Source organism: Hylobates moloch, unplaced genomic scaffold, assembly GCF_009828535.3.
Source record: "Hylobates moloch isolate HMO894 unplaced genomic scaffold, HMol_V3 SCAFFOLD_1, whole genome shotgun sequence".
Lineage (NCBI taxonomy): Eukaryota > Metazoa > Chordata > Mammalia > Primates > Hylobatidae > Hylobates > Hylobates moloch.
Window position 1 is genome coordinate 51,963,333 of NW_026652276.1, and position 24,530 is coordinate 51,987,862.

General features: G+C 39.8%; 1 protein-coding gene across 5 annotated transcripts in view; it reads right to left on the reverse strand.

Annotated features, from left to right (window-relative positions):
* Positions 1 to 2,722: 2,722 nt before the first annotated feature.
* Positions 2,723 to 24,530, reverse strand: part of INPP1 (inositol polyphosphate-1-phosphatase) — a 30,994-nt gene continuing 9,186 nt past the window's right edge. For all 5 annotated transcript variants that reach the window (XM_058440206.1, XM_032755141.2, XM_032755140.2 and 2 more), the window contains 5 exons: positions 14,240 to 14,507; positions 11,860 to 11,920; positions 7,400 to 7,600; positions 5,026 to 5,200; positions 2,723 to 3,463 (listed from right to left, as the gene is read on the reverse strand). In XM_058440206.1, the coding sequence (XP_058296189.1) occupies positions 2,905 to 3,463; positions 5,026 to 5,200; positions 7,400 to 7,600; positions 11,860 to 11,920; positions 14,240 to 14,443 (1,200 nt within the window). In that variant the 5' untranslated portion in view covers positions 14,444 to 14,507 and the 3' untranslated portion in view covers positions 2,723 to 2,904. The remainder of the gene's footprint in view (positions 3,464 to 5,025; positions 5,201 to 7,399; positions 7,601 to 11,859; positions 11,921 to 14,239; positions 14,508 to 24,530) is intronic.

Below are 24,530 nucleotides of genomic sequence, written 5' to 3' on the forward strand. Positions count from 1 at the left end.
TGTTCCCATCAAATGAGTTGTCTGTGTACCAAGAATTGTTGAACGGGTGCAGTGGCAGCACTTTGGGAGGCCAAGGCAGGCGAATCACGAGGTCAGGAGTTCGAGACCAACCTGGACAACATGGTGAAACCCTGTCTCTACTAAAAATACAAAAAATTAGCTGGGCATAGTGGCAAGCATCTGTAATCCCAGTTACTAGGGAGGCTGAGGCAGGAGAATTGCTTGAACCCGGGAGGTGCAGGTTGCAGTGAGCCAAAATCACGCCACTGCACTCCAGCCCAGGCAACAGAGTGAGATTCTATCTCAAAAAAAAAAAAAAAAAAAGTGTTTACTTCTTTCCACAACTCTATATTCCAATTTTATTTCTAATAATTAAATTAATATAATGTAAAGTAATGGAGTGTGGGTTTGAAAACAAAGAATTGGAGGCTTTAGTAAGTGTGGGTAAAGGTGAACCAAAAAATTAGTTGGTAAGAAAACTGTGGCCGGGCGCAGTGGCTCATGCCTGTAATCCCAGCACTTTGGGAGGCCAAGGTGGATGGATCGCCTGAGGTCAGGAGTTCGAGACCAGCCTGGCCAACATGGCAAAACCCTGTCTCTACTAAAAATACAAAAATTAGCTGGGCATGATGGTAGGTGCCTGTAATCTCAGTTACTCAGGAGGCTGAGGCAGGAGAATCACTTGAACCTGGGAGGCGGAGGTTGCAGTGAGCCAAGATTGTGCCATTGCACTCAAGCCTGGGTGACAGAGCAAGACTCTGTCTCAGAAACAAACACCACTGTAAAAATAGAGGGAATATTTTTAAGTTCTTCCTCTACAGAAATTAAAACTAGAAATCATACTCACCTGGTTGTGGCTTCCTCAAGAAAAACAATGCAGACCCATCAGAAGCACATGCTTAAAGAAAGGGCTTTGGCTTTTCTGCAAAGATTGACGGTGAATAATATACATTATAGATGTTCACAGAATCTAATGATTCCCTCTTCCATCCAGCTTTTCCCCCCTCCAATTGAGAAACTTGAGCCCCAGGAGTTCGAGACCAGCCTTGGAAGCATGGCAAAACCCCATCTCTACTAAAACACAAAAATTAGTCAGGCGTGGTGGCATGCACCTATAGTCCCAGCTACTTAGGAGGCTGAGGTGGGAGGATCGCTTGAGCCCAGGAGATCAGGGCTGCAGTGAGCCATGATCATTCCACTGCACTCCAGCCTGGGTGACAGAGTGAGACCCTATCTCAAAAAAAAAAAAAAAAAAGGAAAAGAAATCAGTATGTTAAAGAGATACCTCCACTCCCATGTTCATTTTGACATTATTGAAAATTGCCAAGATACGAAATCAACCAAGATATGAATGAATGGATAAAGAAAATGTGGTATTAATATGTATACACAATGGATACTATTCTGCCATAAAAAAGGAAATCTTGTCATTTGGATGACCCTGAAGGAGATTGTTAAATAAAATAAGCCAGGCACAGAAAGACAAATACTACACGACCTCACTTACACATGGAAACTGAAAAAGTCAAACTCACAGAAGCAGAGAGTAGAATGGTGGTTATCAGGGGCTGGAGTGTTTGGGAGATGTTGGTCAAAGGATAGAAAATTTAAGTTACACAGGAAGAATAAGTTCAAAAGATCTATCCTATAACATGGTGACTATAGTTAATAACAACGTATTGTTTACCTGAAAATTGCTAACAGATTTTAAGTGTTCTCACTACACACACACAAAAAAAATGTAAGGTAATGTTAGTTTGATTTAGCCCTCCTGCAATGTATACATATTTCAAAGCATCATATGACATAAACATAATTTGTCAAAAATTTTTAAGTGTAAGGACATTAGAAAATAAGATTGTTATTTTCATGCGTTTGTAAATAGAGGATCTGTACAAACATCCTTTGGCCCCCAGGGGGCGTAAGGCAGAATGAAGTCAGAGCCGAGGATTTGGTCCCTGCAGTTGGCACTCTCTGGTTACCAGGGCTGCTACAGAGAATACAGAAAAAGTACTTTATGTCCACTTCAGAGAACATTCACTGTGAGATGTTGGTAGACAAGGATTGTATATATCTAAAGTCCACCTCTGGATTTTGGTAAGTGTAGTAAATATGCAAAAATTGCAGAAACCTCTACTCATACTCTTCTGCTTCTGTGTGTCCTTCTGTTTATCTGTGTCTTTCACTGTGTGTGTGTGTGTGTGTGTGTGTGTGTGTGCGCGTGCGTGCGTGTATCCCTGTCTCTCCCTCCCTGTCTCTGCAAAGGGGGGCCCCACAGTGTTCCAGGCTTTACTTCCTATAAGAAACACAAGAATACTGTTGAAAGTACATAAACTTGGCTAACTTATGCAAATTCAGTTCTAAATGTTCTGCCAACAGGCTAAAATTGCAGATTTTTCCCTCCGAGAGGAAACAAAACTCAAGCAAACCCCTCCTGTATTCTCCCTCATATTTCAGAGAAATTTCTATTGCTTAGATGTTTAGCAGTTTTACTAATTGAATAGGATTTTTTCCTTGTTCATCGATTTTTTTACAGGCACACACCACCCCAATTTTGTATTTTATAAGATGGGGTTTCACCATTTGGCCAGGATGGTCTTGACCCTGATCCGTCCTGGGATTACAGGCGTGAGCCACTGGTCCTGGTCAATATTTTATTGAAATGTTTCAAGCAGCACTAACAGCACAATATTCACCGTAAGAATTTCATACACCAATATAATTGCTGCATGAATGTCATTTATTGAAATTAACATTATTATGAATACATAATGGAAAAATACTCCTCAAAAGAGGAAGGTGAATGTTAACCAGCAACAGGACAAAGCCATCCTCAAAAGATAGAGATAATCAGAAACAGTTTCACAGTTCAGTTTATACAGGTACACCGGGGTTAGAGTTCCTCTATGTCTGCGTCTCTGCAGGTGCCAGGTTTTGGACCAGGAGGCTCAGGAATGTCTCCAGCCGCTTCCTGGATCTGTATGCAATGAGTCCTCCCTTGTTGGCCCACCGATCCACCCCAGCAGCACCCTCATTCTCCACGTGGTACAGCAACTGTGGCAAATCAAGCCCTGTTTCTGGATTTCTTTCTAAGCATTCTTTCAAGTCTACTATTCCCCCACCCATGGCCCGCAGTATGGCATGAGCAGCACAAGAGTCCCACTTGAATGTGGTATCTTCTGAAAAGATGTAAATGTCAACGAGGCCTTGGACAACACATAGGCTCTTATAACCAGCCCCAGCTGCCCCGAATATGCGATCTCCACACACACGTGACAGTGCAGCTTTGATAGTCTCCTTTTCACTTGTACTAATGACGGCTGAAAAACTGGGGGAGAATGCTGCCTCAGAGCAGGTGTTTCCAGTGTGTGTTTCACTGCCGTTTCTTCTAGAGATGGTGAGCTGAAGTGAATGCATGTTGGTCCCCATGTAAGAAAGGCCCCAATAGCACTGTCCTTTCCACCTGTAGAAGAAAAATGTCAATTGGTGATGATTATCACATTTGTTTTTCACTACTCATGTCACTTTCAAACTTAATGATATGAAGAAATACACAATTCATCATAACATAGTGAATCTTAACACCTTTAAGCCTAGGAATAGATATCGGGTAGCTAGTTTATTTCAGAAAGTTACTAATATGCATGCAGCTGCCTGAGTTGTTGCAATTAGAAATGCTTTCAATTTTATGGCATTATCACATCAATCTAGGACAACACTAAAACATTTATGGGGTTTCCAGCTTCCAGAACCATTGCAAAATTTCATTACAACTTTTAGTATTTAAAGTTTAATAGGGAAAAAGGAATAGATAAGTGGTATCTCTTTCTGGTCTGCAAATATTGTAAAATCCATATAACAAGGTTTTCTTTATTTGGTAACTCCTTTCATTCTCTTATTCACTAGTTTCATGTTGGCTTCCAACACAAAGAAAGATGGACTCAATGTTACTAGTTTTGGCAACCACAATAATTATAGCACCTTCCCTTTATCAATGCTTAACTTACTGTCTATGTTGTTACATATTTACAGATAAGGAAATAGGCTTAGAGAAAGTAGCTTGCTGAGGCCCATTCAGCTAGAAAGTGGTAGAATCTGCATTCAAACCCACAAAGTCCCACTCTGAATCTGTGCCATAAACTATTTTGTTGACCACCTCCATTTCTAGGCCATGATTATGTCTGAATATTGTTCCAATTCTTTTTAATTTCTTATTAACCTTTTAAAGATAGCAGAAATCCATTTTTAGTTTGGAAGATGGTGGAGGTAAGGGGAAAATATTAAAACCTAAGAGGTATAAACTTATGACTATTAAAGAGCAAATGATTGTTACTTGAAGCAGCTCAAGGTTCAATAAAAATATGTAATCCTATATAAGTGAAAAAATATGACCTATTTCAATAAAAAGCTGAAACTGCTTGTTCCACCTGGACTTTGCCATGCCCTGGAGTCAACCCCAAAGCACAGGCCATGGATCAGAGGCAGCTGGGTCCTGGCCCTTTCTACGCTGTGTTTAAGAGTGCATGGAAGAGTGGAAGGGAGGAGGCAGAAAGGTAGTGTGAGTTGGGTTCTGATCCTGGCCATGCCTACCAATCTTTTCATTGGATAATTTTCACATTTTGTTTTGAACTTCTAAAATTATACCAAAGTTCAACTGGCTATACAGCGATGGCAGCTGTCTTATTCCCAATGTATTTGAAGGCAGTGTTACCACCACTCTACTTATCTGGTTTTGAGTGGATTCTAGAAACAGGGAACAGGATTACTATATTCCAAATGTAAAACTATGATTTTTCCAGGATAGTATTAATTTTAAAATTTCTACCAGTATGCACTTGGCCTCAAATAAAATTATGCAAATCCAAGATTGAAAACAGAACTTTAATTCAAATATGCAGACTTTCAATGGCAACACTCCCATGTGTTAAGTCATGGGAATGTCATATAGTGATAATCCTAACAATAAGCAAAGCTGAGGTCATAAGTTCTAACAACCATAATATACCAAAAATATTTGCCTTTTACCTGAGGGTGTTTGGGTCTCGTGACACAAAAGGTTGATTGATGACTCCCATCAGGGGAACCCCTGTCTGTATGTCATAGACACCAATTAAAATGGTGACACACTGAAGTCCACAGGGGAAGATTCCCTGGTTGGATTTAATGTCAGCAGAACCTTTTATATACTGATAAGTTGAATCTGAAAAAGGAAGCAAATGTGTTTGGATTCAGATAAAGATTATTTAGAAGACTCTGTTCCATATGACTTCTCTCTTCTACTGACTTGGTAACCAATAATTTTTTACCTTTGGATGTCACTGTATTGAATTGCTATTTGGCCTCTTGTACTTTACTTTTAAATTGCTTGTGTTTCATTTTCCTGACTATGTGAGAACTCTTGAAGGGAGAGGATGTGTCTATAGTTCCTGTGGCATAGCAACTTGTATATAACAGGCATTCAAATATTTGTTACTTATCAAAAGCATTTAAAAAGTAATAACCAGAATAATTGGTGGGATTATTTTAGAAATACTACTAATCAGAGGACTAGTACAATGTGAGATGGAAAAGCCTCCTTCCAATGGGCGAAAAAAAAAAAGACCTACTATTTGATAGCACAATAGGGTAACTATAATCAATAAGAACTTAACTGTACATTTTAAAATAAAGAGTGTAACTAGATTGTTTATTACTCAAAGGATAAATGCTCAAAGAGATGGATACCCCATTCTCTATGATGTGCTTATCTCACATTGTGTGCCTGTGTCAAAACATCTCACGTACCCCATAAATATATACACCTATTATGTACCCACAAAAATTTTAAAAAGAAAAAGAAAAAAAGAAAAGCCCCCTTCCAGTAATCGGTCACAGGTAAAATTATCTTTTACCATTATTATTTGGTCCCTCAAGTTAGAAGGAAGAAAAAGACAATGATGGTGGCACCAAAAAAAGAGAAATTAACGGTGCTCCTATGCAACAGAGGCAGAGAAACTAGGTTTCCTCTTAAGAGATGTACATGCCAGCAGCTGACTGCTGATGTCTAGGGAGTCAACACACGGCTAAGGGTGTGCCTGCCAAAAGATTCAAAGAGCTCGAAAACATAATCAATTCAGGGTGGGACCAAGAAACAGGAGATCTCTGTCCCTCAGAAACTATAACTGATGCCAATTTACCCTCAAATGATCAAAGATTTGGGGAAAGGTTTTTAGTTTCCATATATCATCCACTGGCTGAATGTGATATAATTATCTGAAGATTAAACCCATTTCAATATCATCCTGTGAATGCACTTATAGGATGGGAAGGGCCCAGAGAGGAGTTTGCCTGCTCCTTGAATGGTCCTATTGTGTTGGGTGGGGAAGAAAAAAAAGGAAGGGGGAGCTTATTAAAATTATTACCTAGAACTTTGTATTAATAGCATCATTGAAGATAAAGGCTGGCTGGGTGTGGTGGGTCATGCCTATAATCCTACCACTTTAGGAGGCCGAGGCGGGCAGATCGCTTGAACCCAGGAGTTCGAGACCAGCCTGGGCAACATGGTAAAAACCCCTTCTCTAAAAACAATATAAAAAATTAGCCTAGTGAGGTGGCATGCACCTGTGCCACCTACTTGGGTCCCAGCTACTTGGGAGGCTGAGATAGGAGGATCGCTTGAGCTCAGGAGGACAAGACTGCAGTGAGTGAGTTCTGACTGTGCCACTGCACTCCAGCCTGTGTGCAACACGAGACTCTCAAAAAAAAAAAAAAAGGGTTACATTTTGAAAGCAATGGATTATACTTTATGGTTCTATCACAATCATGACCAAAAAAATGTAGAGCTTATGCAGGGCTCACAAACTGCTCATGCGTCACATTCAGCTTTTTGCTTGACCTATACTTTTTGCTTGTTTAACTGAATTAGTAGCTAACGGTTAGAAATTGGGATATATCGCTGAAAACCTTGGATTTTGGTTTCTCTTTAAAAATCTGAAGAGCTGGCCTGTACTCCCATATGGCAACAATCTGCTAAAGCTAAGTGCTCTTTAAATGGCATGTGTGCTCAATTGGTCATAACTGCTCTCACTTCATTCTCTCATTTACTTACCAGTCTGGTCCCTGAAGTCTTTTGAAGATAAGTTAATTCATCTTTGCATGTGTGCCTGTATGTATCTGTGTGTGTATACACATACCTGTTATAGACATGTGTATATATACACACAGCTATAATATATATGTATATATACAGAACACATGACACATACACCTCAACTCTCATTGTTTAAAAATTTTAAATTTAAAACACTTCTAGGAGAGTTAAACTACACTCAATAATTTTTATTTTTCCAACCCCCCCCCCACAACCCCACCACCCAAAAAAAGATTGCAAATAAGAACAAACATACTCTCCCATACTTACCTATGGGGTCCACCCAAATTCCCAAAATGTCCTGTGGAACATTGATCTCTGTGGAATCCAGAGTTGGGTCAGTAAAGGCAACATCCTGATGAACAACCCTGGCTAGTGCTTCAGATGCCACCTTGTTACCATTGAGGACTTTGCTAAGAAGCTCTGCTGTTTCTTCCTCTGTTGAACACAACCTCATGGTAATCTTTTCCCCTAGGGTAAAGCCACACGATAAGCCATTACATTTCAAGAGTTTCAGTGGAGAAAGAACAGAGAGAGATAGAGAGAGCTAAAGAGTGAGAGAGACAGAGAGAGCGAGAGAGTGAGACAGAGAGCGAGACACAGCGAGACAGACAGCGAAAGAGCAAGAGAGACAGAGCGAGAGAGACAGAGTGAAAGAGCGAGAGACAGAGAGATCGAGACAGAGTGAGACAGACAGAGAGAGACAGAGAGAGTGAGACAGAGAGCGAGAGACAGAGAGCCAGGGAGAGCGAAAGAGACAGAGCAAAAGAGCGAGACAGAGAGCGAGACAGAGAGCGAGCAAGAGAGAGTGAGAGAGCAAGACAGAGCAAGAGAGATAGAGCGAGACAGAGAACAAGAGAGTGAAAGAGAGAGAGCAAGAGACACAGAGAGAGCAAGAGAGACAGAGAGCAAGAGACAGCAAAAGAGCGAGAGAGAGCGAGAGAGACAGTGAGACAGAGAGCGAGAGAGACAGGAAGAGAGCGAGAGAGACAGAGAGTGAGAAAGACAGAGTGAAAGAGAGACAGAGAGCAAAAGAGTGAGACAGACAGCGAGCAAGACAGAGAGCAAAAGAGTGAGACAGACAGCGAGCGAGACAGAGAGCGAAAGAGCGAGACAGAGAGCGAGAGAGAGAGCAAGAGAGATAGAGCGTGAAATAGTGAGAGACAGAGCGAGAGACAGAGAGCGAAAGAGACAGAGACAGAGAGAGCGAAAGAGACAGAGACAGAGAGAGCGAAAGAGACAGAGTGAACAAGAGAGACAGAGCGAGAGAGCGAGAGTGAGAGACAGAGCGAGAGACACAGAGAGAGAGAAAGAGAGATAGAGTAAGAGAGACAGAGAGAGCGAGAGAGACAGAGTGAGTGAGACCGAGAAGCGAGCGAGAGAGAGCAAGACAGAACGAGAGAGCGAGACAGAGAGCAAAAGAGTGAGACAGAGAGCGAGCAAGAGACAGCGACAGAGACAGAGCAAGAGAGCGAGACAGAGAGTGAAAGAGACAGAGAGCGAGAGAGACAGAGCGAGAGATACAGAGTGAGAGAGAGCGAGAGACAGACAGCGAGAGAGACAGCGAGAGTGAGACAGAGATTGAGATAGAGAAAACGAGAGAGCAAGCAAGAGAGACAGAGACAGAGTGAGCCAGCGAGAGAGTGAATCAAAAGCTGTGCACTTAGATTAAGTGAGGGCAATACATCCATCCCAGCAGTTCCTAAGCCTGGCTGACTGCCAGAATCACCTGGTGGGGCTTCATCAAGTCAGATGCTCAGTGGCTACCCATGCACTTAAGCTGAATAGTAAGGGATGGGTTTCAGGGATCAAAAGACCTCCCTAGAAAAATGCCCATGTGGGCACAATTTTGTATCCCAGTTAAGGGACACGTAGGCCAGTTAATAATTCCTGAATTCCTGATCATTAATCTTTTTAAAATTTGTCTTTTGACTTTTTATATACTTAAGTCACCCTGTGTCTGAATATGTTATTGAAAAGAATGGAGGTTTTTCAGCACACCGAAGTGCTTCTACTTCCTTATATGATACTGCTTTTAACTTAAAATTGTTTATGCTAAGTAACATAAAATGGTAGATACTATAAATGTAGTAAAACTTTATGCCTCTAAATGGTATACATATAAATAGCTCTCCTCTGTGAAGCCCATTGAGAACCAGAACATAAGCAAAGCTGCTTCTTCAAATGAAACGATAAGTTACCAAGGCCAGGTGCTTTACCATCGCTTTAAACATGCTTCTCAGACCCTTGATTAATCTGGTTTCAGCCCTTGACAGAAGTGAGGGAAGAGGCTGGTAAAAAATAGGCAAGTTAATAGCAACAAGAAGTGACAGCAGTGGAGGAAAAAAAATCTTAAAAACTAAGAAAATATGGCACTTTGGAACATTTTAGATACTCCTAGCTATCTAGTAGCTATCTAGGTAGCTACTTCTACCCTTCTTATTCCAAGGACCAGCAGTGTCTATATCAGCTGGGAGCTTATTAGAAAGTCAGAACCTTAGGCTGAGCATGGTGGCTCATGCCTGTAATCCTAGCACTTTGGGAGGCTGAGGTAAGCAGATCACTTGAGGTCAGGAATTCGAGACCACCCTGGTCAACACAGTGAAATCCCTGTCTGTAATAAAAGTATAAAAAAATTAGCTAGGCATGGTGGCACATGTCTGTAATCCCAGCTACTTGGGAGGCTGAGGCAGGAGAATTGCTTGAATTTGGGAGGTGGAGGCTGCAGTGAGCCAAGATTGTCCCGCTGCACTCCAGCCTGGGCAACAGAGGGAGACTCCATCTACCAAAAAAAAAAAAAAAAAAAATCAGAACCTCAGATGCCACCCCAGATCTACTGAAATTTTTTTCTTTTCTTTTTTTTTTTTTTTTTGAGACGGAGTCTTGCTCTGTTGCCCAGGCTGGAGTGCAGTGGTGCCATCTCCGCTCACTGCAAGCTCCACCTCCTGGGTTCACGCCATTCTCCTGCCTCAGCCTCCTGAGTAGCTGGGACTACAGGCACTCGCCACCATGCCCGGCTAATTTTTTTGTATTTTTTAAGTAGAGACAGGGTTTCACCGTGTTAGTCAGGATGGACTCAATTTCCTGACCTCGTGATCCACCCGCCATGGACTCCCAAAGTGCTGGTATTACAGGCGTGAGCCACCGCGCTCGGCTGACCTACTGAATTTTAACAAGATCCTAAGGCGATTATGTGACCAGTAAAGTGTGGGAAGCACAATATACATCTATTACAGTAATGACGAAATCAGCAAGAAACAGTCAAATTTAGTTAAATTAACTTAATTCAAAGTAAATTAGACTGTTAAAGTTGGGGAATAATAAAGCTAATAATGGCTACTTACTGCACACCTACTCTGGGCTCAGTAAAACTTATGGGATCATTCAAAGGAACAAATTATATCACTCCTTTGCTTGAAATTTGCCAGAGACCTCCCATCCCACTGAGAGGGAAATCTAAATCCCCTCCTATGATCTGGTCTTGCCTGCAGTATCATCATCACCATCTCTCCTCTTCCTCTCTCCACATTTCTCTGCCCTTTTAACAAACAGGAAAATGGATATGGCTATGCCTTTTGCCTCTATAATTCTAGACAAATGATGTATTAAAATAACTGTGAAGTAGTCAAGCGTAGATTTTTAAATGTAAGATTGCTTATAAGTCAGGCATAAGTGTTATTTTTAACCTTCAGAGGTTTAAAAGATTTCTTTCTCTTCTTACTAACATAGAACTAACTGCATCTTAATACGTGGTGCATGAAGGAGACTAAAAAATTTTTAGTTAATCTAGAAATTCATTTTTTCTTTGTAATTGTGTTTCTAGATATTTATTTGTCACATGATCAGTGTTTAATGTTCACTATTTTATTCTTCTACTATTAAACAAATCCAAACAAACTAAAAAAAAAAAATTGTTTCTCTGAAAGAAATCAGATTACCTGAGGTCAGGAGTTTGAGACCAGCCTGGCCAACATGATGAAATCCCAACTCTAACTAAAAATACAAAAATTAGCCGGGCATGGTGGCACACGCTTGTAATCCCAGCCACTCGGGAGGACAAGGCAGGAGAATTGCTTGAATCCAGGAGGTGGAGGTTGCAGTGAACTGAGATTGTGCCACTGCACTCCAGCCTGGGCAACACAGCAACTCTGTCTCAAAAACAAACAAACAAACAAAAACAAACCAAAAAACTTAGTACTAAAAGGAAGCTTTTAGTTAGTCCAAGTACTTCACAGAGGTTCTGAGACTTAGAGAAATGATGAGGCGATTTGCTCAAGATCACACAGTATTTCAAAGCCATGGCCGCCTCTGTATTTTTAGCCAAGGTCCATGGACTTCCCCCAAGAGTGCACAGATGGGTTTAAACCTAGGATCTGAAATTGTCTGCACAATTTTGTAGATGGGCATCTTTGGGGCATTGATAACTTACATTAGATTCCCAAAGGGCTATACAATTTTCCCAAAGCTTGAGTTGTAAGTTACTTAGAGGCCACAGATTTATATCTAAAATGATACATGGACTTGCTAAATTATTCTAAGATACCACATCTCTCTACTTAAGTTAAATGGCATGATATTCTGAGGTAGAAATTGAATGAACCTTAACATTCAAATATATTATGTTGTTTACAGTAAGTGGCTTCCAAACATTTAGTTCATGGTATAAATTGGAGACTAGAATACCATATGATAATTAAATTACAAAGACACATTAAGATTCTTATACTTACCCAAGTCATTAGTAAACTCATTGGATTCTTCTCCAAAAATATTTTTTTCCAAGCCTGGAAACTGAATGATTCAGAGTATGACGAAAAACAAAACAAAAACCCACACATATGCTCAATTCTGAACAGATTTCAATTTTATATTTCAAATTAAATAGCACAATCAGAACTGAAATTCCAAAATTTCCAATTCTAGAAACCAATCCAAGTACAAAAAAATGAAGTCAACTTGGCTCAGTGCTTAATTTTCTAATATTTTTCTGCTTTTTTGCCCCTCTAGAAAGTCAAAAGCATGGTAGATGCCTGGTTCCCTTATGTCCTGTTTAGTTTGCAAAAGTACTTCTAGAAACTTCATCATTCTACTTAAGGGCCATAGAATTCGAGTACTTGCAAAGGACATGTTTTAACTATTGCTCTTAAACAGCATCCCAGTAGCTTATACAAGGCAATTTTGTTGATCAAGTATCTAAAAGCACTACTTGAGACTGGATAGAAGGAGTTAGAGGATAAAATTCGATTTTGTTTTCATTTTCAGGCATTTGTTTCCCAACTCTCAGATCATCATTCAGGCTAGGAAGGGGATATGAAAAAAGAGAAAGATTTTATTGACCAATAATTTAAGTATCAATATATAGAGTGAATAAATGGAGTCAAGTAAGAATCTTCTGTCATCTCTGTATGATCACGAAGCTTTCTGATACATTTTGCTTCTGATCCTCTCTGTAGTAAAGATAATTTTTCTCAAAATATGTGCTAAATTTTGATACACATGATGTTCTCAGGGAACAAAAGCAAGGACATGCTTCAAATATTTGAACTCGGTCATCTTCAGATGACCAATAGCTTTAATAATGCCCACAACCACTTATTACTCATATTATTTTGTGGGACAGTACAAATCAACAAGGGCTGGCAACCAGCCCATTCATCAAGGGCTGAAACTCAGTCTCCCAATCCTGCTTAAAGACCGGTTCTGAGATTACAAGACAAACGGCTCATGAAATAAAGATATTTTATACAGCTAAAATGGAATATCATTTATTTTAGCTCACGAATAAACAACTGCCTAAACTTTTTATAATGCTTTGAGGCAAATATTAGCCCATAAAAATTAATGTTGATATTTTTAATCCAGTTGCTCAACCATCCCTTGCACCCAACTATATTGATAAGTAAAAAACAAAAATAAACTTGCTTCATTTAGTTTATCGGAGCCAGATTTTATATGACATGAAAAAGTATAGTTGGTAGAGATTTCATGATGGCATTTAGTCTCTTCGCCTGTGGTCAAGATTTCACTTAAACGATTCTAAATGATTCTCAATATTTTGAAAATTTCATAGAAATTATTCCAATATTTTATAATGCTTTCTGCCATAAAGTTCTATTCTCCCAAATGTAATGGTTAGATTATCATACAAAAGGCAATATAATATTGCAAAGAACACAGACTCTGGAGCCAGTCTGCCTGTGTTCAAAAACTGCCCTACCATTTACTTGATGTGCAACCTTAGGCAAGTTACTTAACCTCTCTGTGCCTCCCTTTTTTCACCCATTACATTGTAATAGTAGTTCTTACTTCATCAAATTGTTATAAGAGCTAAATAAGTTAATATATTTAAAGACTTTAGAATAGTGGCTGGCACATAGCATTTATAAGTGCTGCTAGTATTATTATTTCTACTTATTAATACGGTTTCTCTAGTCAGCTCCAGAAAGTTAGAGTCGCAATCATTGTTATGTTAACATATAAACATCTTTATATGTTTATAACAAAGAACAATATTTTTCTACTAGAATAAAGGAGACTTTAATTCTCCAGCTACAATCTCATAACTGACGAAACCATTAGATAAATGATGAGATCCATAAGGTAGGACTTAATATATCAAGTTAAAAAAAAAAAACAGGTTACAAAGCAGTATGCTCTCATTTCTGTTGCAATACATTGTATGTGTCATGTACACAAATACACATAGAAGGAAAATGTTATAATATTTAGCAAAGCATAGCTGTGGTGTTCTCCAGTGGTGGGACTAAGAGGGTTCTTATTTTTGCTTATTTTCCAGAAAACATGTATTATATATTAAGAAGAAATTCATTAGTAAATGGAAGGTTCTATACTGAAGTGTTTATTTCTAGGTATTAGAATTGTGAGTGATTTTTATTTTCTTATTTGATTTTCTGTATTTTAAAGATTTCCTGCAATGAACATTTTATCAATACTGTAATCATGACAAGGAGGAAAAAAATCCAAGATGTTAATTGAAATCAAGGTGCTAGTATACTGATAGGGGTGAGGAACAAAAGGCATGCTATTCTATGACGGGGAAAGCCACAGATGCAACTATTTTGCAGTTACGTTGGCTGTGACCTTTCTTACCTTGTTCTCCATATTCTGTTTTATAACTTCCTGTACCAGTACATCAGCCAGCGTCTTGAAGTCAACTGCAAACTTCTTGTTCTTTTCTCCCTCTTTCTTTTCTTCGATCAGCAGCTGGAAGAGGGCTTCCTGCTGCCTGCACGCCCGGGCAATATTAGCAGCCTTCTCAGAGACACAGAGCAGCTCCCGGAGGATATCTGACATTGCTGAACCTTGCTTTTCAGTTGCAGCTGCTGGTGGAATTGGCACCCACCCTCTGGGCCGTCAGCTGGAAAAATACAAGAATGCGAAAGAGAAAGCAGTTCAGAGAGTGATGTCAGGGTGCCTCTGGCACTACTAACAACCCATCTGGCAGTCAACCTGGTCAGCCTGGTGAATATCATATTCACATCCTCAGTGTGGAAGACTAGATATAATCTAAAGTGTGAAGCTTATTGTTTTAAATCTTGAAAAAGAATTTACACTCTCAAAAATATACCAAGAATTAAATTCTCAGTGACAGAAAAATCTCCGAATGAAAATCTAAATTCCTAGAGAGGCAGGCAGATGGACACACAAGCACAATGCTAAAGGCAAGCCAAATTCTTGTAATGACCTTAGAATGATCACATAGGCTTAGCAGCAGTATTGAAGTAGTGCTTTCTTTCACGCTGTGGGAAGAAGGGAGAAGAAATGGATGAGGACTTATGCTGTCAGTTCTAGGGCAACTTTTTTTTTCTTTTTTTTTGAAACGGAGTCTTACTGTGTCACCCAGGCTGGAGTGCAGCTGCGCGATCTCTGCTCACTGCAAGCTCCACCTCCTGGGTTCACACCATTCTCCTGCCTCAGCCTCCGGAGTAGGTGGGACTATAGGCGCCTGCCACCATGCCCCGCTAATTGTTTGTATTTTTAGTAGAGACGGGGTTTCACCGTGTTATCCAGGGCAACTTTGTAAAGTACTAAGTACCAGACCAGCTAGCACCTTTTTTGTTGTTTTTGTTTTTGAGACAGCATCTCACTCTGTCACCCAGGCTGAAGTGCAGTGGTGTGAACACAGCTCATTGCAGCCTTGACCTCCCGGGCTCAAGTCATTTTCCCACCTCAGCCTCCTGAGTAGCTGGGACTACAGGTGCATGCCATCACGCCAGGCTAATCTTTGTATTTTTTGTGGAGATGGAGTTTTACCATGTTGGCCAGGCTAATCTCAAAGTCTTGGGCTCAAGTGATCCTCCTACCTCGGCCTCCCAAAGTGCTGGGACTACAGGTGTGAGCCACAGCGCCTGGCCTCAGACCAGCAAGCACTTTGTGTCCTGCAAGACTCTGAGGTCATTCTTAGGCTAGTAGCACAAGCCAACTCATTGCCAACTTTCTCACACCCCGTTAAAAAGAAGTCCCACTATCTATGCTGCTCCTTTACCCAGTAAACGGTTGAATAATGAGATGAAACATGCAACTTGTTGAGACTTGAAAAGTCCTGGCTTCTAAGAGTGTTATGCTGTCGTACCTTGATTATATCTGTTGGGGCTTTCTTGCAATTAGGAGAGAAACAGTTCTCATTTTTAATAGTAGCTACCTCTTACTGGAAAAGCTTGAAAAATTCCTGTCTCATGAGAATTACTGTGAGTATTATCAACCCTGTTTTACAGTTAAGCTGAAGCATAGCAAGGTTAAGTCACTTGTTCAGGGTTACAGAAGGCTAAACTGCAAGGCTTGGCATTGCTCCTACACACAAGCCCAGGCTCTTTATTATCGTAATACAGTTTCCTTCATTAAAAGAAATTCCCTTAATAGGCCAGGTATGGTGGCTCATGCCTGTAATCCTAGCATTTTGGAAGGCCGAGGCGGGTGGATCACCTGAGGTCAGGAGTTCAAAACCAGCCTGGCCAACATGGTGAATCTCTACTAAAAAAAATACAAAAATTAGCTGGACGTGGTGGCCCACACCTGCAGTCTCAGCTACTTGGGAGGCTGAGGAAGAGAATTGCTTGAACTTGGGAGGCGGAGGTTGCAGTGAGCCGAGATTACGCCACTGCGCTCCAGCCTGGGTGACAGAGCAAGACTCTGTCTCAAAAAAAAAAAAAAAATTCCCTTAATGGACTCTGGGAGGCTGAGAATTAGTACAACTCTGAAGACATGGATGCAATGGGAGTAAGATGTAATTTGTAATAGTTGGTCTTAAACAATTTTGCTAAAAAATATGTTCTCTCCTTAAGATTATAGGTCAACCACTATGAGAAAATATGTCTAGTCTCAGTAGTAATAAAAGAAAAGGGCATAAAAGCAATGAGACATCCTCCTTCACTATTGTATATGTTTTAAAGTTTACATTCCCTCTTAGAGATGTGGTGAAACAGGTGCTGATGCTCTGCTAATGGGCATGCAAACAAGTTAGGTTTCCAGAGGGCAATTTGACAAAAATGCGTCAAGATCCCTATAGATGTCACTGCCTTTAGTCAGTAACTCCAGTTTTTCCTCAATTTGTGTTAAGGCAATCAGAGCTGAGTTAAAATATTTCCGCACAAGCAGGATTAATATTACAACAAGCTGAAAATAATCTTAAATATTGGTAAAATACTATACAATTGGTAAAATCATGTTTTTGAAGAATAATAATATGGAAATATGTTAATGCACTAATGTTAAGTGGAAAAACTACCTATGACTATATATAATTTGAGAGTATGTTATCCATTTGTGTTTATACACATACATAGAAAGAGCTTGAAAGGAAGATTAGTAGGTGATGTTTTAATGGTAGTTATGACTGAGTAATGGAATTATGGATGATTTTTTTATTATGCTTTTCTATAACTTTCAAATACTCTACAGTAAATATACAGTGCTTTTATAATAATAAATTACATTTTTTAATGTCTTGGGGAATTAAGTATGAAGGTATAAGAGTGTCTCAGCTCCTCGAGGCAAATGTCTAAATAAAATGAGACTGTGGTAATAATGCAAAAAGCTTTCAGGTGATAGAAAGGATCTACTGAAAACTCAAACAAAAGCACCTGCCTACTTAAATGCCTTTTATTTCAGGAACCAATGCTATGTAGGAAGATTTACTTTAGTTGACACGAATCTAAACATTAGGAAAAACAGCTGCGTTAATAAAGCTGAGGCACGTTGCCTTAGAAATAATTGATGACATATATGACATATGCCACAAATCATAACTTATGTATAATATACAATCACAGATATGCATACATATCTCAGTATAATACATGGCCACAAAAGTATACATTCAGTAACCTTAATTTTTATTTCTTAGTAAATGTTCTGTGGTTATAAGGCAGAAGAATCAATGAATCAACAGTATCAAAATAGCTTTTTATCTTAACAGCAGCATGAAGATCTCAAGGAGTCCAATTTGAAAGCTTTCAAGATAAACAATATCAGCAGTGTTTCTTTTATTCAAGTGTTAAAATCAATTTTTTTTCTTAAAAGAAACTGTACTAACTACGCTGTTGAATAACCAAGAAACACTCCTTATAACACCCTAAGAACACTGGGCGAGCTACTCACCCTGGCTACAAGCTCCAGAAATCACCACCACTCCCTTCTTTCATGCAGAAAGCTCATCAGTTTAACCCTGGTGAGTTTCAGCACAAGTGCTGCAGTAATCTGGAGTTTGCCCTCTTTGGGCCCAACCTTTATTTCCTCAATAATGACCACTCTCACCTGACCTGAGCTGTTGCTGCTTAGCGAGCACAGCAACTTGACCAATGGGAAAGAACTACTGGCTAGTCACTGCAGTCCCGTAATGAACAGGTCTACAATTTTAGGAATTCCTCATTACACAATAATCAGGTTTTTCAGTTCCAAGGTTATCCCAGAGTTCACTCTTCGTTTTGGCCCTAGGCAACACTGTCATATTTTGTCAAGTTCCAGGTTGAACTGCCCAGTTTCAGATTGAAACCACTTTCTCCAGCCATGCTAATGAGCCCAGCATTTGTTGAGCTACTTCCCTTTCTCCAAGGCCCTGGCTCTCCATGTATCCTCAACTTAGTTCACGCAGGCAGGCCACAAACCTGAGGGAAGAATTGCACAATTCATCCTAACCTTGAATGGCTCAACGTGAAATAATTTGTCTATGGAGAAACTGAAGACTACATCTAATGCAGAATTTATTCCCAGTGCATTTTATTAGAACTCATGGAAATTATCTTTCAGATGATTTTTAAATGTTTTTATTTATTTTTTCAACTTTTATTCTAAGTTCAGGGGTACATGTGCAGGTTTGTTATATAGCTAAACCCATGTCATGGGGTTTGTTGTACAGATTATTTCATCACTAATGGGTACTAGGCTTGATACCTGAGTGAAGTAGATGATTTTTTTAAAAGTAAGTTTACATACTCATTATTCACCTAAGACCGTTTTATTTCAACATTGTACTTTAAATAAAAATTATTATAGACTTATGATTAGTAAGTTATGGCATTTACCATAATTTAATGGCCTTGACTATAGAAGAAATTCCTTTTGGTTAGTATTTCTCAATGGATGTTCTGAGAGTTACCTGTATCAGAATTACCCAAGATGGCCTTCTAAAAAACAGATTGCTGGACTCTACCCCAGCTTAGTGAATCAGAATCTCTGGAGACAAGGCCTAGGAATCTGTATTTTTGTCAGCATCCTGTATAACTCTAAACACTGAGATTTAATAGCTCCAGTTCTCCAGGTTGCTTATTTTTCTTTACCTCTATGCTGGCAATTTTAGTGAGCTGGCACCTGCTGGCAGGTATCTTGGTGAAACAATGTAGGTACAATGGTTTTGCTATCTGTTATTCTTGTGCAGAGATAGGTTAAAATTGAAATAGCTAACATTTACTAGGTGCTTACTATATGCCAGGCATCCTTCTAGGCACCTTACATGTATTAACTCATTTAATTCTTATATAACCTTAGGAAGTAGGTACTATTATCTCCATTTTACAGATGAAGAAACTGAGGCACAAGGAGATTGTTTACCGAATATCACAGAGCTAGGAAGTTGTGGGACAAGATTCAAACCTAGGCAAGCTGGCAGAAGCCCATACTGTTGACCAGCACTCTAGCCAGTGAAATCTTGTCATCAATTGTTAACTATTAAAATAAGAGAAAATCAGTAATTGTTGGATAATAATCATAAGTACGTTAGTATTATAAGGTACGTTATATAGCAAAAAAAAAAAAAATGCACACACACACACACACACACACACCCCTAGTTGATATCTGTCACTAGGTTTGATCATTATACGTCACTATCTGACCTTCCTTTTACTCTCAGAAAAACCTTTTCTCCAGCTGATCTTCAGCCTCTGTTAAGGACCCTTCTGGGTAGTAAAAGCTCATCTATTACGTTCCACTGATGTCTCCCTTAACTGTCATGGCATTGATGGCAGTGGGCATGCCCAATACCTAATTCTTCTGGTGTTAGTTTGTTAAGACTGGGTAGCTTAACAATAAAATCGTACTTTTTCACAGTTCTGGGGACTGGAAGTCCAAGAGCAAGGTGTCAGCAGGACTGGTTTCTCCTGAGGCTTTGCTCCTTGGCTCGCAGACGGCCCCTCTCACTGTGGCCTCACCTGGCCTTTCCACCGTGGGCGTTAATTTCTGGCATGTCTCCCTTTTCTTACAAGGACGCCAGTCAGACTGGATTAGGATCCGCCTGTATGACCTCACATAAACTTTAAAGGTCCTGTCTGCAAGTACAGTCTCATTCTGAGGTACTGGGTGTTGGGGCTTCAACATGTGAATTTTGAAGGAACATAATTTAGCCCCTAACACCTCTCCTGAAAGAGAGGCCTTGGTTACCTTAGCAACCCAATCTATTAGCTGACACAATCTATTCCTTTGTCTTTTATTTCCTGGCCAAAAGGGAAAACGGGATAGTGTTTTCTTCCCCATTTATGTGGTCAATAAGAAACATCTGTGAGGCAGTCGGTCCCACTAAGAGCGATTCGCTTTAACAGCCAAGTAATTAACATTGCAGTGAGCACTGAACCTCTCATAAGCCTTGTTTTGTAACAATCTATTTCAAGTCACATTTCAGCAAAATGGGCTTAAAGAAGTTTCATTCCTCCCATCTCAAACCAAATGTGCATATCTATATGTTTAACATAAAATTGTGTCACAATGTCAGATAGAATTAGGGTCTCTTTTGCTTTTGTAGGATTGTCCAGCCCAGTTGGAGAACTACTAAAGGAACTGAAGTACATCAGAAGGAAAAAAGGTTTTTAAGACTTTTCTTGGAAACCCAAACCTCTCCACAAAGATAAACCTCGAATTTCCAGCCATTATCAGAACACCAGAGGTTTAAAAATCCTATCTGAATAATTTAGACATATTTCAGATGGGATAAACTATATAGTGGAAAATACACAGGCTTTCAAATCAGAAAGTCCTGGGTTCAAAACCTAACTCTGCCACTCACTAGCTGTGTGGCATCAGGTATTTTCTTACCCTCTCTGAGACTCTCTCTTTACCTTTAATATAAAGATTAATAGTTACCTTGCAGTGATGTTGTGAAGATCAAATGAGATATTTCTGGAAAAATATCACAGAGCACATAGCTTTACACATGTCAGATAATAAATGATAGCTATGACTATGAAATACAACCTCACAGAAACCACAGTCACATGTCTTAACTTGAGAAAGTAAGAGGTTGGCAAGTTTATATGGGTCACTGAAACCTTTTCTTAAAACTTACTACTCCATTAAATCCAAAGCCTGGGAACTACTTGTAATTCTCTGAGTAACCCAAATAAAGTTCCTTTATGTCAGCCAGATCTGATTGCTTCAGTTTCTGGGCATCTGGGTGGAAACTCTGGCTCCTAGAGGCTGAGACTACTCTGGTTTCATGGTAGACAATCTATGACTGGCTTGGGAGAGCCATTTTTCTGTCAAGGGAGATATTTTGTGAGGATTCTAGGGTCCAGAGTGCTCCTTCTCATGTGAAGAGCCTGGTTGTAGCAGAAGCTGGCTGTGCCCTTTTGTTGTCCACAGTGACAGAAGGGTCACGACATAGATAAGGGCCTGCCACAAAACAGAACTGCTCTCTAATCAATTGGCAAGGGAGTCAAAGCACTTCTGTTGACATTTCCCTCTTCCGGCAGATAATTCAACACTTTACAGAGTCCACATTTTTACCCATTGCTCATTGACTCCACCCCACCCCCACAGTTCACATCCTGAATTCTGTCTCTCACTCATCTTCTGAGGAATGGCAATTTGAAGCTATTGTGTGGTGGGCCTGCCTGACAGCTATTGCTGCTAGTGGAAAAGGCCAAGCTTCCATGAAATATCTGGGTGTTTTACAAGAAGGTGTTTCTCATGACCTTTTCCAAGGGGGTACAGCTGTCCAGGAGTCTGTGTAGGTGGCCACATGATGGCAGTGGCCAAGGTTCTATTCAGATCACATTGCTGTTGTAGGGGAAACATAGACTTGGTCCCACCTCTCCTTTGCTCCATACTTAAGGGCTGCCTTGGGGAGTAGTTTTAAAGATTGGAGGCTGTTTGTGCAGAAGGGACAGGGGAATGGAAGTGGGCCCACACTAAATATGGAGGGGGGCTCACTGTGTTGTGCTACTTGCTAATGGTAGCCTCCCCTGAGATTCCTGTGAGGCCAGAGGGAAACTGTACTACAAGCCTTACTAGAGATTTGCAATACTGCCTTTTAGCTCATTGGAAACTAAATTGTTTTCCCAGTGTATAAGCCATGTTCAACTTTCAGATATTTGACTGTCAAACATTTCTCAGGATCCAATAAATATTACAGTTTGGGACTGCCTGTACTTTCTGGGTCTTATTTCATGTTGATCTGGGTGATGTTGCTGTCATTACCTCATGGGCTCTGATTAAGTTTAGCCTTTTAGTAGCTGATTTTGCACTATCCATTTGCTCTCCTGCTCTGGGAAGATTGTAAATTTGTACATGCTGCTCCCTCTGGTTGACACGCCCTTCTTCCTGCTTTCTCTACCTAATGCTCACTCACCTTCTCAGAATCAGTTCAAGGGCAAGAAGCTTGAATAGGCACTTCATAAAAGAGGATATCCAAATGGCCAATAAACATACAGAAACACAGTCTACCATATTAGTCATCAGGAAGATGCAACTTAAAATCTCAACGGGGTGCCACTATGTATCCAATGGAATAGCTAAAATAAAAAAGACTGAAAATTTCAAGTTTTGCTAAGGGTATGGAGCAACAGAAACTCTTATGAACTGCGGGCATGAATGAAATTGGTATAATCATTTTGGAAAACTATTTGTAATTTGTTGACTATAAGTATAATCTATGATTCAGCAATTTAATTTCCCTTGTAGATATTTACCCAACAAAATTCATGCAGGTATGGATTAAAAGACACGTACTTGCGAGCAGCATTTGTATTTGTAATAATCTATTTGTAATAATCTAACATTGGTAATAACCCAAACAACCATCAACAGTAAAATGGAATAAACTGCAGCATATTCATGTAACGAAATGCTATACAGCAGTGAAAATGAATGAACTGCGACAATAGGCAACAACATGGATGCATCTCACAAAAATATGCTGTCACGTGAAAGAAGTCAGGCACAAAAGATATATGCTGTGACATTTAATTAAAGTTCAAAAACAGGCAAAACGAACCTATAGTGTTGGAAGTCACAATAGTGGTGTCCTTGGAGAAGAAGGTGGGGTTACTGATGGTGGCTCTGATAATGTTCTGGATATGAGTGATGATTACATGGGTGGGTTGACTTCGTGTCACTTCATTAGGCTATCTGCTGAGATTCCTAATGTTTATGTGTATATTTCTAATTCAACAAAAAGGTTTGTTTTTTAAAAATGTATGTGTAAAAGGAGAATCACTTCAACTGTTGGCTCCCTCAGGAGACATTTCTGACTCCTCCTCCATCTTAGGCACCTGGGCCATGGGGGAATGGACATGGGCCAAATCTCTATCCCAGCTTTCCAACACTCTATACATTGGTTTACTTGTCTATGCTCTGACAAGAGATTTAAATGCATTTGGTGTCTTAGGATTCGTAGTGCATAACTCAGAGGTGTTCAATAAATGTTGGCTGATGAATTTTCCCTTAGCTTTGTGAATACAGAATTCATCTTTGTCACACTGTTTATTGTACTTGGATTTTATCAGCATTAGGCGCACAGGCCCATATTTGTATAAAAGTCTACATATATTCTGTATTCATTTACGAGAACAAACCAAGGCTGTATCTGAATAACTAGCAACTGAACCACATTTTTGGAGCACCAAATCAGAATCTAAAATTATCCCCTTTCATCTAGAGGTGACCTATCTGTGACAAGATTAATTTAATTAAATCATTCAAAATACTAAGTTTAATTTGGTTTTGTGAGAAAAGATATTAAATATGGTATATGTGAATCTTTTATTTAACCCTAACATTTCTCTCTCTTTCCTCCCTAGCCTTCAAACTTCAGTTCCACCTCCAATGATGAGGACATACACATCACTCTAAGCTGGTCAGTCTACACTTGCTCTATTGTGAGGCTACCAATGGACCACATTAGCCTACATTTTTGCTCACTGAAGCTGCTCAAAGCAATAGGCTACAAAGATGTCCCTTGTTCTCAAATGCTGTTCTGATAGCTTGTATATGGAAGCCTGTGCTAAAGCTGTGTTTTCCAAATCAGTTAAGATCAAGAAGTAAGACACATTAAAAATAGAGACTTTTAGAAAGGGGAATGTCAGCTGATTTTTATCCAACAATTTAAGGAAACAACAGGTGCAACAGTCAGCTCTACCCTCACTGGTTACTTAAGAACAGAACACGGAGCCTTGTTCCACTAAGAGTCAACTTATATTGCCTTTTTGTAAAGTAAATTAAATGCTCGGAAAAAAATAGTTGATCTACATAATAAGTATCCTGTAGTAACGTAACAATTGTATAAAGGATGAATTTCGGATACTTCTCAGAACTCATCTGAAAATTGTGAAAAAGTATTCCATTTAGAAATACCTTAAAATTTGTCCGGGCATGGTGGCTCATGCCTATAATCCTAGCACTTTGGGAGGCTGAGGCGGGTGGATCACCTGAAGTCAGGAGTTCAAGGCCAGTCTGGCCAACATGGCAAAATCCCGTTTCCACTAAAAATACAAAAATTAGCCAGGTGTGGTGGCACATGCCTGTAATCCCAACTACTCAGGAGGCTGAGGCAGGAGAATCACTTGAGCCTGGGAGGCAGAGGTTGCAGTGAACCAAGATCACACCACTGCACTCCAGCCTGGGTGACAAAGTGAACTCTGTCTCAAAAACAAACAAACCAACAAAAACTTTAAAG